This window comes from Eptatretus burgeri, chromosome 3 (genome assembly GCF_056783735.1).
Source record: "Eptatretus burgeri isolate ZD-2024b chromosome 3, Ebu_testis_v1, whole genome shotgun sequence".
NCBI classification, from domain to species: Eukaryota; Metazoa; Chordata; class Myxini; order Myxiniformes; family Myxinidae; genus Eptatretus; species Eptatretus burgeri.
The window spans coordinates 44,442,890-44,456,568 of NC_140963.1; the positions used below are offsets into that span (position 1 = coordinate 44,442,890).

At 43.8% G+C, this 13,679-nt stretch overlaps 1 protein-coding gene across 8 annotated transcripts in view; it reads right to left on the minus strand.

Annotated features, from left to right (window-relative positions):
* The window catches only part of LOC147029787 (putative methyltransferase-like protein 25), a 221,289-nt gene that overhangs the window by 82,059 nt on the left and 125,551 nt on the right, over positions 1–13,679 (minus strand). The window contains exon 12 of one of the 8 annotated variants that reach the window (XR_015056089.1): positions 1,631–1,715. The exons of 5 other annotated variants lie outside the window; for them this stretch is intronic. Coding sequence is in view for 1 of the 3 variants with exons in the window: in XM_085873108.1 (XP_085729234.1) it covers positions 2,852–2,872 (21 nt within the window). In the remaining 2 variants the exon portion in view is untranslated. 2 more of the 8 variants (XR_015056088.1, XM_085873108.1) reach the window with 2 other exon arrangements.

A 13,679-nucleotide genomic window follows, 5' to 3' on the forward strand; every position in this document is an offset into this window, starting at 1 on the left:
GGGGAGAGAACAGATTCCCTTTCTTATGGGATAACATTTTCCTCTTTACGACATGTTCATGCACGCGAGAGATAGCCGTTAGGCCAACAGACTCATTCTACCCCTTTCCATCAGGAAACGATGACTTGGTAATAGATGATAGAAAATTGGAAATAGACACAATGGCTTTACACTTTGGACTTACAGGATATTTGATTAACACCCCACGAGTTTTTCACATTTTTTTCATTCTGAAAGTCAAACATGGCTGTGGATCATTCACCTCAGGACCACCTTTTTCCATTGAAGTTCGACACCCACCTCTCTTTCACCGACGTTGAAATCCACCTTTTTCCATTGATGCCCGACACCCCGTTCGGCAGCAAAGTGGATGCTGGTTGGCTCCTGCTCAAGTCAGGCTGAAAGGGGAGGCGATGGCCATTGTTGACGTTGTGTGAGCGCTTCACGCCCCTGCTTGGTTGTTCCGACAAATGGCCGCTTTCTGGCGCTTGTCCAGCGCCCTGAACATGGTGTTGTTGGCCGAGCCTGTGTTAATTGCAAGTTGCATCTCGCTCATTGGTGAGGAAGGGATGATCGCGAGATTGAGAGTTGGAGGTCACATGCAGTGATGCACCAATAGGCAAGTTGGATTTGGCTGAAGTCTGCTTGAGGTTCCACCCACACTCCATCCTATAAAAAGGATGGGAGGACCACCTTCCTGACGGATGGTGATAGCTCCTGATAGGTCCTGATGGTTGGTGACGGTTCCTTACAGCTCCTGACCATTGGTGACAGTTGATGACAGTTCCTGTCAGCTGGTGACGGTTCCTTCCAGCTCCTGCCTATTAGTTACAGCTTCTTAGAGCTGCCCGTTGTTTACGGCTCCTGATAGCTCCTGACGGTTGGATGTTCCTGTTGATACTGCTTGGTGTACCCGAATCTTGGCATCCCTGATTCTTGGCATCCGTGGTTCCTGGGGGTGATGACGTGACATCGACTGGTGTTTGAGCCGGTTTGTGGATGGATGCACGTCGAGGCAGGGCGCTGGCAGCGGACCAAGGCACGCTCACACATTTTGGGACATTTTCTTGGACACACGATGACGTCTGCCTTGGAAAGCCAAGACCGGATTTCTTTCCCCCCTGAATGATGTACTGGGAACCCATGTCTCATCTTTCATTGTTCAATAAGTCATAGTGATAAGCATCTGCTCTTTGTCTATTTTTCTGTCAATGCCTGTTGAGTTCTTTAATTGTTTGAGATCATTTTGAGTGATTTGAATTCATCCATTTACACCAGAAGGAAATAAAAAGTTCCTGAGTTTATTTATATTTCTTAATAATAAACTCCTTATTGATGTTTCAACCTGTCTGTGCTTGTCATTCCCTCCATTGATACAGCATTGTCTGAACCTAGATAGACTGGGAGATTATAATTCCCAAACGAATTAACCTGTCATAGTCGGCGTGCACCAGCGGTAAACGCTAGGCCGCCTTACTTTAGATCTAATCAAGATAAGATTGGTGCATCGCTGAGGGCACGTTCCCTGATCAGGCCCCATGACTTCTAGTGAAACGGCAAATTAGACGGTTGGCACTGGAACTCGTGGTTAACTGATTGGTGTTTGTGGTTGTTAAGCAACTCACCGTACCACAAAGTTAATTGTGAGCGATGGCCCCAGGTCCGGTTCTTCTGCGGAGAAACGAGGATCAACCCCCTCATAATACACTCGGTACCTGTGGCCGTAACAGGCAAATTAGATGGTTGGCAATGGAACTCGTGGTTTACTGATTGGTGTTTGGGGTTGTTAAGTAACTCACCGTACCACAAAGTTAATTGTGAGCGGTGGCCTTAGGTCCATTTCTTCCAAGGAGAAACGAGGAACAACCCCCTCATAATACACTCAGTACCCGTGGCCGTAACAATATCATCCAACGCCTTGTATCAAATGTAATTCCTAGGATCTCAATGAAATTTTGGCAACCGCCTACAAGGTGGCAGGATAGAAGGCAACACACGTTGACATAAGGGCAGTTGGACATGTGGCTACAAGGATGAATGAACAAGAGGATATGGTAGAAGCATGGAAACATCAACCTGGAAATTGATGTGGAGGTAGGCAAGAAGTTTAATGAGGATAGAATATATTGTTGAGTTTGTGGGGAGGAGGTAGATATTACTTTAGTACAGTTAGAAAATGCGTATTTTAGCATAGGCCACCATGTACAAGTAGCTAGAAATGTCGATGGAATATAAGCCAGTCCGTGGAGGATAAGTCGTCATTTAGATGTGCGTTAATAGGAGGATAAGGATTTGTAATTTAAGTAGAGAGGGTTTAAGATAAGGAAAACTGCGTTTGAACCATGGACTCCTATAGAGAAGGACTGGAACCTCACGATCTTGGGGTTTGTAACTTGAGTCTGAAGGATTAACTTGAGATTAACTTTTAAACCTAAAATGACTTCTAGAAGGGCAAGAGACATGATCTCGGGTTCCATATAGGGGTTTTTGAGGACATCGAGTTCAATAGTGTCATTTTCAACACCACCTGAGGTCATCTTCAAGGTCAAAAGGGCATATTTCAAGGTCAAATTACTGAATTTTGGTATTTCTTGCCCGTTTTGGTGTCTAACTCATAGAGGAAAACTTTTGTAAAGTCTATGACAAAACATGACATTGTGCACCTACTGCACCTACTTGCTGATTTCTATCATTGTTAACTAATGTATGTTTTGTTTGTTTCTCTTTCAGAAACTGTCCAGCTGGTGATCTCAGGATCTTTGTGTTGTTTCCTGCTTTGGTGACAATATGCCACGCCGTTGCAGCTGCTTTGGTTGTAGAGGAAACTATGACGGGACGCCTTATGTGAAGGTCATATCCTTCCCAAAAGATCCTGAGGAGAGGGAGAGATGGATATTGGCAATGCCAAATGAGAAAGAAAGCTTGAGGTGCTTAATGGATATATATATATATATATATATATATATATATATATATATATATATATATATATATATATATATATATTTGTGAGACACATTTCAATTGTGATTGGGTGTCAGTTAGGGGTGGCAAACGACCCAAAGAACCCCCATCAATATTTCCTGGAGTACCAAAATCAGCTTTGAAGCAGGTGACCTCAGCCCCACGCCCAACATCATCTTCTACGTCAGAATCAAGAGCTAAGAAGATGCAGGCAGCTGATGAGGCTGCAGACAATATCCAAGATTTCGACCACTTCTGTGCTAAAATCAGCTCCTATTTTCCTGGCTTTAACGTCATAAAAGACCAGGAAAACCTTTACCTATCAAGAACTGATGCTACTGGACAAACTGTCAAGCAGTTCTTTCATTTCCAACAAGTTCACTCATCTTTTGGATTTCTATTCTTGAATAGAGTTGAGAAAGATGGCATTGAGGTGCCCAAACGACTTTTTCCTTTGCAGAAGAACAGCCTGCTCTCAAAATGGTCCCAAATTAGATCCATAACTGACCAGGTAAATATCTATGAATGCACAAGCAAGCTGCATCTTATGTTCAAACCTCTTGATTGTCGCTGATTTCATACTGATACTATTATTTTCGCAATGCAGCTTCACAACATATCACCCAGTGCATACAAAATGATTCGTCGATCCGGCTTAATCATTCTACCATCAACAAAAAAGGTAAAACAGATGCTTGCTAGTAGTCAGCAGGACTCCAACCTCAAAACCTTGTTCGACCAGCATAAACCACAGCAGCGTTTGGTCAATTTAATGTTTGACGAGGTAAACCTGGTCGAGACATTGCGATTTTCTGGAAGGCATGTTGTAGGATATGTTCAAAATGCAGCAGCGGGTGGTGAACACGAAATGCTTGCTTCACATGCTATGGTTGTTGAAGTTGCCTGCCATTTTGGTGGTCCACGCTATATTCTACGCATTTTGCCCTGCAAAAAACTAACTGCCGATCAGCTGCAGGAACTCCTTATCGAAGCTGCATCAGCTGTAGTTGGTGCTGGCGGTACTGTGATTTCTTTGATATGTGACAATTGCAATACCAACCGCAGTGTTTATTCAAAACTTGGAGGACCAGGAAGTTGCCAAGTGCTGTCAATTCAAGAGCAATCTATGTTCTTAGTGTACGACTACGTGCACATCTTCAAAAATGTTCACAACAACTGGATTACTGTTGATGGTAATTAGTACAAAGCTTACTGGAGTGATATTCAGAAGGTTTATGAGATCGACCGGGCTACTCCTATTCGCTTAACCAAGCTGACGCACACCACTGTTTTCCTCAAGCCCCTTCAATGCCAGAGCGTACCATTGGTATGCCAAGTGTTCAATGACAAGACTGTTGCTGCTTTAAAGACCTTCAAGGATTCACTGGGCATCAGCGAAGGCACAATCATCCTCACCCAAATAATGAGTGAGTGGTTCAAGATGATGAATGTGAAAGACCGTTTCTCAGCTATCCATCTGCGCGACGAATCCAGACAGCCTTGGACATCAGACTGTACAAGGTTCACTATGCTGGAGCAGGCCTGCCAAATTATATCTACCTGCACATGGCAAGGAGGTGGTGGTCGTAAGCTGAAGCTAACTCAGCAAACTGCTGAAGCCTTCACTGTGTCCACACGTAATAATGTGGATGCTGCCAAATTGCTTCTGGCAGAGAAAGACTTTGACTACGTTCTTCCTGCTATATTTGCAGATGAAGCCTTGGAAAAGTTTTTCGGCCAAGCCAGGCAAAGAAGCGGTGGAAACTTCTACATTGACGTAGTTGACATTATGGCTGCAGCTAAAATTGTAAATTTGCAAACACTCATTAAGCATGACATTGTGCCCGAATCTAGTTCTCGTGTGATTGATTGCGAAAAGAACTGTACAACTTCCATAAGTCCACATGAGCGAAGTGAACTCATTGACGAGATTACTCCTCAAGACACTCAGGATCTCTTGGGGTCTGACGATGCCCTTAAGCATAAAGTAGTTTATTTGGCCGGACACCTTGTTCATAAATATGGCGATAGCACTAGTATGGAGGAGATCATTGATGATGAAGACGGTAACGAGGTGTCATCTGACTTACTATATAATTTGAATAGAGGTGTTATTGAGTGTGCCGACTATGTCAAGTCTTTTTTGTACATAATGCCTATAATTTGTATGACAAGACTAAAATGCGTTGCCGATTTCATTTTGCTGAGCTGTTATCCTCTGTAGATGCACCTTCAGCTAGTAGTAATGCTGCATGTACTACTTTAGCTAACATTCTATTGAAAGCTCATGTCCTCAATGTAAGTGACAAATAAAAAGCTTTGGGATGCCTCAGGAGGCAAGAAAAGCTCTCCAACTAGTGATAGACATAGGCATAGTGTTGTGACGTGCATATAATGTTTATGTAATACGATATATGACAATAAATATCAAAGTTTGACAGCTCTACACACTTGCATCCTATTACAATCAGCCATCTCTCACCGTTTATGAGTTACACACAAGAAACGGGCAAAAAATATCAAAATTCAGTAATTTGACCTTGAAATATGACCTTTTGACCTTGAAGATGACCTCAGGTGGTGTTGAAAATGACACTATTGAACTCGCTGTCCTCAAAAACCCCTATAGGGATCCCGAGATTGTGTCTCTAGCCCTTCTAGAAGTCATTTTAGCCCCGGACTCAAGTTAATCCTTCAGACTCAAGTTACAAACCCCGAGCATGGGAGGTTCCAGTCCTTCTCTATTGGAGTCTATGGTTTGAACTCTTATAAGCCATGAACGAAGCATGGACAATTTTTTTCCCACTCCATTATAAATAAGACAAACACCAATTCCAACGACGACAACAATAAAGTGAGGTCCGTATCTGGCTTTGCCTGATCGACACATGGACAGGTCAAAAATAGAGCAAGTGGTGTGTGACGCTAAATAGAGAGAGAAGATGGAGTGAAGAGAGATAATGGCAGGCAGAGGTGAGTTCAGGCTCTTTTTCTGTTTTGCTCTTCTTCCCCTGACGCTGCTCTGACGAGAGCTCTTTTTCTTGGACTCTTCTTCAAGACCGCCTGCTCTGCTAAACACTCTGCTGTACGCTCTAATGGACGTTCTTCTGACGAGACTTCTGCTCTGGCTCAGGACAACGGGACAATCATCAGAAGATAGGCAATAAGACCTCGTTCGTTTTGTTTTCCTCCCCCATATTTTTGAGACAGGTGTGGGCACACTTGGCTTTATTTATATCCAGGCAAATCAGTCCTTCTCACGAGTTTGCAAGGGAGCAGATTGGCTTGGCTTCCTCGTGTATGAAATTGAGGTATGACTCCCGAGCACACTCACCCCCATTCCTTTCCGGAGACCTTATTTGGCTTTACTGGCACCAGAGGAGGAAGGGCGTGTGCCCAAAACTCACCTCTCCCTAGAAGGGCACTGGTGTGGTGCTCTGACAGGTGACTGATGGGGTTTTCAAAATTCAGATGGGCCCATACACCCTTCCAAAGATAGTCTATGGTGATAGATTGAGCCCATATCTAAGTCGGGAGGCTCCTGGGTAGATTATAAGAGTGCAGGGGAGAATTGGCATGATGCATGACACTCTTGAAAACGACAAACCTCCGATGACCTAATGATGTTCATTGTTCTGAATGTTCAGTTTTTTGCTAGGGGTATATAGACGGGACATGGGTAATTGGAATGTGTTTGGGCAAGAGTGCCGTTAATGGTCACGATATGGGTTGGGTGGAGTCTAGGTAATAGTTAAAAATGGTTGTGATTGTTAAAAAAAATAATAAAGAAACATCTTTGTTTATAGTACGGTCAGTATTGTATGCATTGTGCATTGCGTTTTGTGATTATGGTATGATGATACGAGTGGTAAAAGTTGGAACAGGCCATGACAGGGTTGGTACTCAGTACCCTGCATTTTAGGTGGTGAAAAATGGAATGGCACTGGGGAAGGGAGTGACATTTGGGGTTTTGTGGGTGAGGAAGGTGTGTGTACCCATAGGTATGGATCAGGCCCTTAAGCAGAGTGAGGACTGCAGCTCCTCCCGATGTGACTCTTCCCTCGCAGCCCGTGGTGTCTGAAATTTGGGTGCCCATCGGAGGGTCTGGTTTGGACGACCAATGGGTATGGAGACCCTTGGCGAACCGGGAAAGGCCAGAGGTGCCTGTGTTGTGGAGACTCTCAGGGGGGATGTACAACTAATGAGCTGTTTCGCTGCTAGGGAGTAAGAAGTTGATGGGGGGTGGGGGGGAGGGAGGGCAAAGATGTCATGAAGTTGGGCAACTTGTTTTGGGCTGCGGGAACTACAACCTGAAGTGCCCCCACCATCTTGGTTGGGCAGAATCTCGCCGCTGCGGAGTTTAGGGCCACATCTGCAGTGTGTAAAGATTAAACCATGGCCTGGGTCAGAGAAAATAATGGTTGTTGATCTCTGTGCTTGTGATGAAATGGAAATTATTGTGAGAATTGTTTATTGGTGGAAATTTTACTCCTTCCATACACCTTGAACTATACTCAGGAAGGCATGGGGCCCACCAAATTTAGGATTAGGCAAATTGGGATGGCTCCGTAGGTAACGCTGGAAAATTGTGGCATTCACTGGGGAACGTTGTCATTAAGTTTGGCGTAATTGTACAAATGTTCATGATTACTGGTCTCGTTGAATTCGTCCATATAGTAGGTTTTGTTTACTGTGTTTTGGAAGTCATTCTCACACCGCCCGAGGAGTAAGGAGCGAGGAGACAACCAAGGAGAGAAACATCCAATGTACATAAAAAATTTTTACATTTTTGAATTGTTGTTTGAAACTGAGGGGATAGTACGATAAGGACACGTCAGTAGCTACACCTCACTTTCCACAGCTCCTTCTAATATATTTTGTTAGGTTAATTAGGTGCAAGTCAGTAAGCAGTAAGGCTAGAGCTATAGCCCCTGTGGTGAACCTTGTGATTGCTGTGATTCCAGGGGGAGAGGGGGGAGGGTGTGTTACATTTGTAGAGATGGGGTATATATCTCTTTATATTAGTGGTTAGAAAAGTGTCTTTAGCATGGGCCATGCAAGAGTGACTTGAAATCTTGATGGAATATGTCAGTACGTGGAGGTTAAGTTGTCATTGTTTGATGTGCATTATACGAGTATAACACTTTGTACTTTAAGTAGAGAGGGTTTAAGCTTAGGAAAAGTGTACTTGACCTCTTCTAAACCATGAACGAGGCCTTATCAATAATGAGGAAAAACACCAAAACCCACGACAACAACAAGGCAAGGTCCGTATCTGTCCACCCAATCGACACAGTGGGCAGGTCAAAACGAGAGCATGTGGCACGCAGCGCCAAATGGAGAGAGGTGGATGGAGCGAAGGGGGATGATGGAGGGCAGAGGCGAGTTCGGGATCTATTTATTTTTTGCTTTTCTTCTTTTGCTTCTTTTCTTCTACGCTGCTTTGATGAGACCTCTTTTTCCTGGACTTTTCTTCACAACTCATTGCTTTGCTGAACGCTCTGCTGGACGCTCTTCTGACAAGACCTCTGCTCTGACTTAGGGCAACAGGACAATAATGGAGACCTCATTGTCCACCTTCCAGACCACAAGACCTCGTTTGTTTTGTTTACCTCCCCCTTTGTTTGTGAGATAGGTGTGGGCACCCTCAGCGTTAATTACATACCTGTAAATAACTCCTTCTATTTATTGAGTTTTACTTATCATTCTTGATAAAAATTGCATGCAATCCCAAAATTAAGATCCACATGCCTTCCTTCACTTCCCACACATGCGAGCCGCTACAATTTGGTTTGAGCGCAGTAAAGGTAAAATATAGTTTTGGTTCATTGCAGGATTAACACCTCCCGCCACAACGTGGTCAATATCATTTGACCTATTTACGCAACAATATTGTAGGCAGGGATGGAGGGTGGCACAAGGTGAAGGCACACTGCCAACTTGAAGCTCGAGAGCGAAAATGGAAGGGGAAAGGGGGGGGGTGGAGGTGAGCATTGGGCCTGGATTCTTGAAGTTTCATAAGGATGGGGTTGCTGATAGAACACAAGTGACCTGGAGGGGCTGAAGAGGAACTTCAGAGCACAAGAAACAAAACCTGAGGAGAGGCGGTAGAAAACAGGGAGGTCACCAACCTCTCTGTGATGAAAAAGCATTCCACAGTGTATTCCATTGATCAGGAGTGAGAGATGTGAAACGGGGACAGCAGCTCAATGCGAGAGCAGTATTATTTTATCGAGGACAAAGGCCTTTTAAACCGTGTAGTCCGAGTGTTGGCCAGAAAAGCGCGCATTAGGGTCCGCACAATGTTTTTCTGCATTTTTGTGATCACCAGACCATCTGAATGAATATTCCGATTGATGCCACTCTGGCACCCTTGAGCATTTTTGTAGAAACCAATTAATATGCAAATTAGCGGTGGCCATTGTCGAAATTACTATTTTTCTTACTATCTCCAAAAGTAAGCATCCAAATAGCTTGGTTGAGGTGTCTACACCCATGTTTTTAGGGTCACTGGTCATGATAACCCCACTTAAAATTTAATAACATTTAAATTTAGCTCATTAATATGCAAATTAGCAGTCGCCATTATTCAAATAACAATTTTTCTTAATATCTCCAGAAGTAAGCATCCAAACAGCCTGGTTGAGGTGTCCAAACCCATGTTTTTAGGGTCACTGGTCATGATAAACCCACTTACAATTTGATAACATTGAAACTTAGCTCATTAATATGCAAGTTAGCATAACCCTACCCCCGGAATCTGTCCATGCCGATCGGCGTTTTTGCAGTACAGTTATACAACAACAACAAAACTGTTTGAAAATAACTTGCGCAGAGCCGTTTATCCCCAGTACAGTTGTGAAGAAATGGCTGACCTCAGAAGATCAACAGCATGAACTGTTTCTGATAGTTGAGGATTGTAATGTAATGAAAGAAACATGGAGAACTGAGTTTTCAGTAAGAGTAATGTCTTCTGATACAGTGGAATGATCGATATTATTTGCAAACAAGCTTTTTTTTATTATCATTTAACACGATCTGTCTGAAAGCAAATATGTATTTTATTGATTTTCAAAAGTACACAAGGTGGAACCTGTTTCCTGAGAATTTATAAAAATACGAACAAAGAAATTAAAAGTTTACTGATGTTTTACATTTTACACCTCTATTGTTACAGGTTGAGGCTCCATCACCATGGGAGACTGTTTCTTCAGTCCCTGCAATGCAACTAAAGCTGGAAAACCTCTGGTAACAGTTGGTCCAGACAGAGTGCGAAGTATCATCTGGTCAAGCAAAGCAAGACAAGATGGTGTACATGAAGAGCTTGAACAGAGATTACAGGCAGACGAATCTATCGAGCTCAAATGGCATAGAGACTGTGTCAACGTACACATCACGCTCACCCATAGAAAGACACTTGAAACGAATGAGTAATGTCTGTTTGGAAGATGCTTCAACAAGCAAAAGAAGCCGCCATTCAAAGACGACAGTATTTGACTTTAATGAACATTGCATTTTTTTGCAGAGAAAAGTGCATCATGGACTTTGATAAGAAGAATCCGAATTGTTGGCGGCGAGTTCTCCTTTGTAGGACTGCAGATCATGTTTCCAACAAACTATTCTAGATGTTATCGATTCCCGCCAGGATGAAGAAGGACGCCAGGTCAAGATACGATCAATGGGCGCAATCAGCGATCTTCATGCTGCTGATGCGAGATATCACGATGACTGCAGAAAGTTCTTCATGGTACCCCGTTCTGTTGCAGCAGAAGCACACAGTGGCAGAGAAACTCAGGACATTGAGCCAGCTGTCAGTTCTACCATCCTATCGATGAAAAACGACATGTTGCACATCTGGAATTCAGTAGAAGTCTACAAAATGTACAAGGATCATGGAGGAAAGCTATACTCTCGACGAACCCTGTTATCCAAATTGTTGGATATACTTGGCTCTGAGCTTCTGGTTCTGTCTGGTGAAGGTGTCGCTAGTTTAATCTTGTTTCGCAGCAGAGCGTCTACTGCGATCAACTTAGTAGCATCATATGAAGATGACGCCATTGATGTTTCCATAGAACGAATTGCCAAGAAGGTTGCACAGGAATCTAAGCAGTTGTCGTCTGATCCCAGTTCCTATCAGACTAGAATTAATATAGATATTGCTAATGAAGCAGTGAGTTCAACCCTTCAATTGCCACTCTCCAAAATAGCAGCTAAACTGGACTGCACACTTCCAGGAGCTCTGATAGGAAACATCATAACGAATATGATCACCAATCGACCAACTACACTCCAAATATCACTGGGAGTTCTAGTCAGTCGTAAAAGCCTCATCGAGCAGTTGTACAACTATCGTGTGACCTGTTCCTATGACGAGTATCAGCGTTTCAAGGGATCAGCAGCAAAGGCTGCAACTGTTCACTCTGGGATTAGGGGAACCGCCAATGCTGAATGTGGCCTCGTTCAGGTTGTTGCTGACAACTTCGACACAAATATCTCATCCCAGAATGGACTCCTTTCAACACATTCTCTTGCAGTACTACTTACCATAAAATATCAGGAGATATCTTCCACATCTGAAGATGAAGCCATCATCAGACGATTGACCCGTGATGACATGAAGACACCTGTGACAGAAGACATTTCGGTTCAAAGGTACAAGGGACCTGAGAAACCAGTGATGCCAGTTGAAGAAGCCACATGTGTGGTGTTACCTCTCCGCGTATTGGCTCATCAAGCTATACAACTTAGGAGAGTTCAAGATATGGATTTCTCTTTTCTGAAGCAAATCACTTCTAATCAGAACACACCAGAGTTTGGTGGCTTTAATACAAAGCTCTGCAGAGAGCAAGGACGATCCATCCAACCTGCAACGAGGGCCATTTATACACCACTCATAGATATGGATCCAGCTGATCCGGACACGATGTTTACGGCAATGGAGGAGGGAAACGCTTGACCGCAGAGTGTGGACAAACCGTAACCATCTTCACAAACGACCAACAGCTGTATCGAGTGGCCGTTAATGTTAAATGGGTTTATCCTGAGTGATTTACCCAGTTCATACCAAGGCTGGGCGGCATGCACACCCTTATGAGTTTCATCGGTTGTGTGGGGAACTTTATGGCTGAAAGTGGGCTGGAAGACATGATGAAATCTGCCTTTGGAGGTGCTGTTCATATGCTTGGTGGAAAAAAGTTTCCCCAAAACTTCAGGGCCCTGCGATTGGTGACTGAGGAGGTCCTTCGTTCCAGCGTGGCTCAGGCAGAAAGTCATGAAGACTTAATGGACACTCTTGAAACCAAAGCAACAAAGAGCATGACCACACAACTATGGGTACAGAACCTTGTGAAACCTGTATTCATCATGATGGCATTTGTTCGTGCTGAGTGTGAAGGAGACTGGCCATTGCATCTTTGGGCGATGAAGGAGATGCTCCCCAACTTATTCGTGGCTGGACATCACAACTATGCTAGATATGGGCTCTACTACCTTCGATCGATGGAAAGGCTCATGGAGACATTCTGGAAATGTTCTTAAAAGGAGATCACGTGATGCGGCACAAGAAGGGCCTATGAAACGGCATATGGTCGAATATGTACATCGAGTCCACGTTCATGGCATACATGGAATCATTGGCATTACACTGAAACCTTCTACACTGAAGAAGTGGGCCGATAGTATGCACACGTTTAGTCAGATAGTCCACTATCTCACAGATATGTCTGAGGGGCACATAGTCAAAGAGGTGACCATTCACAAGGAAGAGAAGCCATCACGCATACGATCTGATGCAGAGGACCGAGATAAGATAAGGAGAAAACTCCAGTCCTGTATCGACCCACTTGACCCAAATGAACATGCAGAGTTGTCAACATTGTAATTGGCAGAATTGGACCAGAGAAGGTGAACGCGCCAAGGGCAGTTGACATTGGCTGAACACAGATGCGTTCGTATGAAGAAAGTTGGCCAGCAGGATTCAACGCTCCCTTCTCTAAACAAGTCATAACTATGGCAGTGACACGGAAAGTCATGCGTGTGGGATCTACTGAGGTTTGTGATCTAAATCTCATCTACTCCAGGGTCATGGGACTCCAACAAAGTCGAAACATCAAACTATGTGACGTCTTAGAGTACGAGCTTGCACTTGTGCCAACATCAATGTTCGATGAAAAGAGGGAGATGAGAATAGAAAAAGACCAAGTCGACATTGAAGAAGAATCTCCAAGTGGAAATCTCAACAAGACTGGGTCCACAACCTGAAGTCACCATCTTAGATGGTTGTGCAATCCTCTGGGTTATTCATTGGCCTAACAGGGGAATTGTGCAAGACTTTGTTGACAACTTCATGAGCTACATCATGGTAAAGGTGGACAAATCAGATGTATATCTGGTATTTGACAGATATCATGATTTCAGCATCAAGAGTGGAACAAGATTAGCAAGAGCTGGGCAGCAAGCTCGCAGGCGTCACAGGTTAAACCGCCAGACTCCACTGCCTCCACAGCTGGTGATTCTGTCAGTAACTGAGAACAAAGTTCAGCTGATAGAACTGATTTGTCAGAATTTGATCGACGTTAATTAACAAAGAAAGCAGAGCCAACACAGCTCATCATTACAGGACAGGAGTCTACCCCAGTGGAAATACACCACGGAGCCCAAAGGTGTCGCACTGATTTGAAGACGATGCATGAGGAGGCAGATGTCATCATGATTCA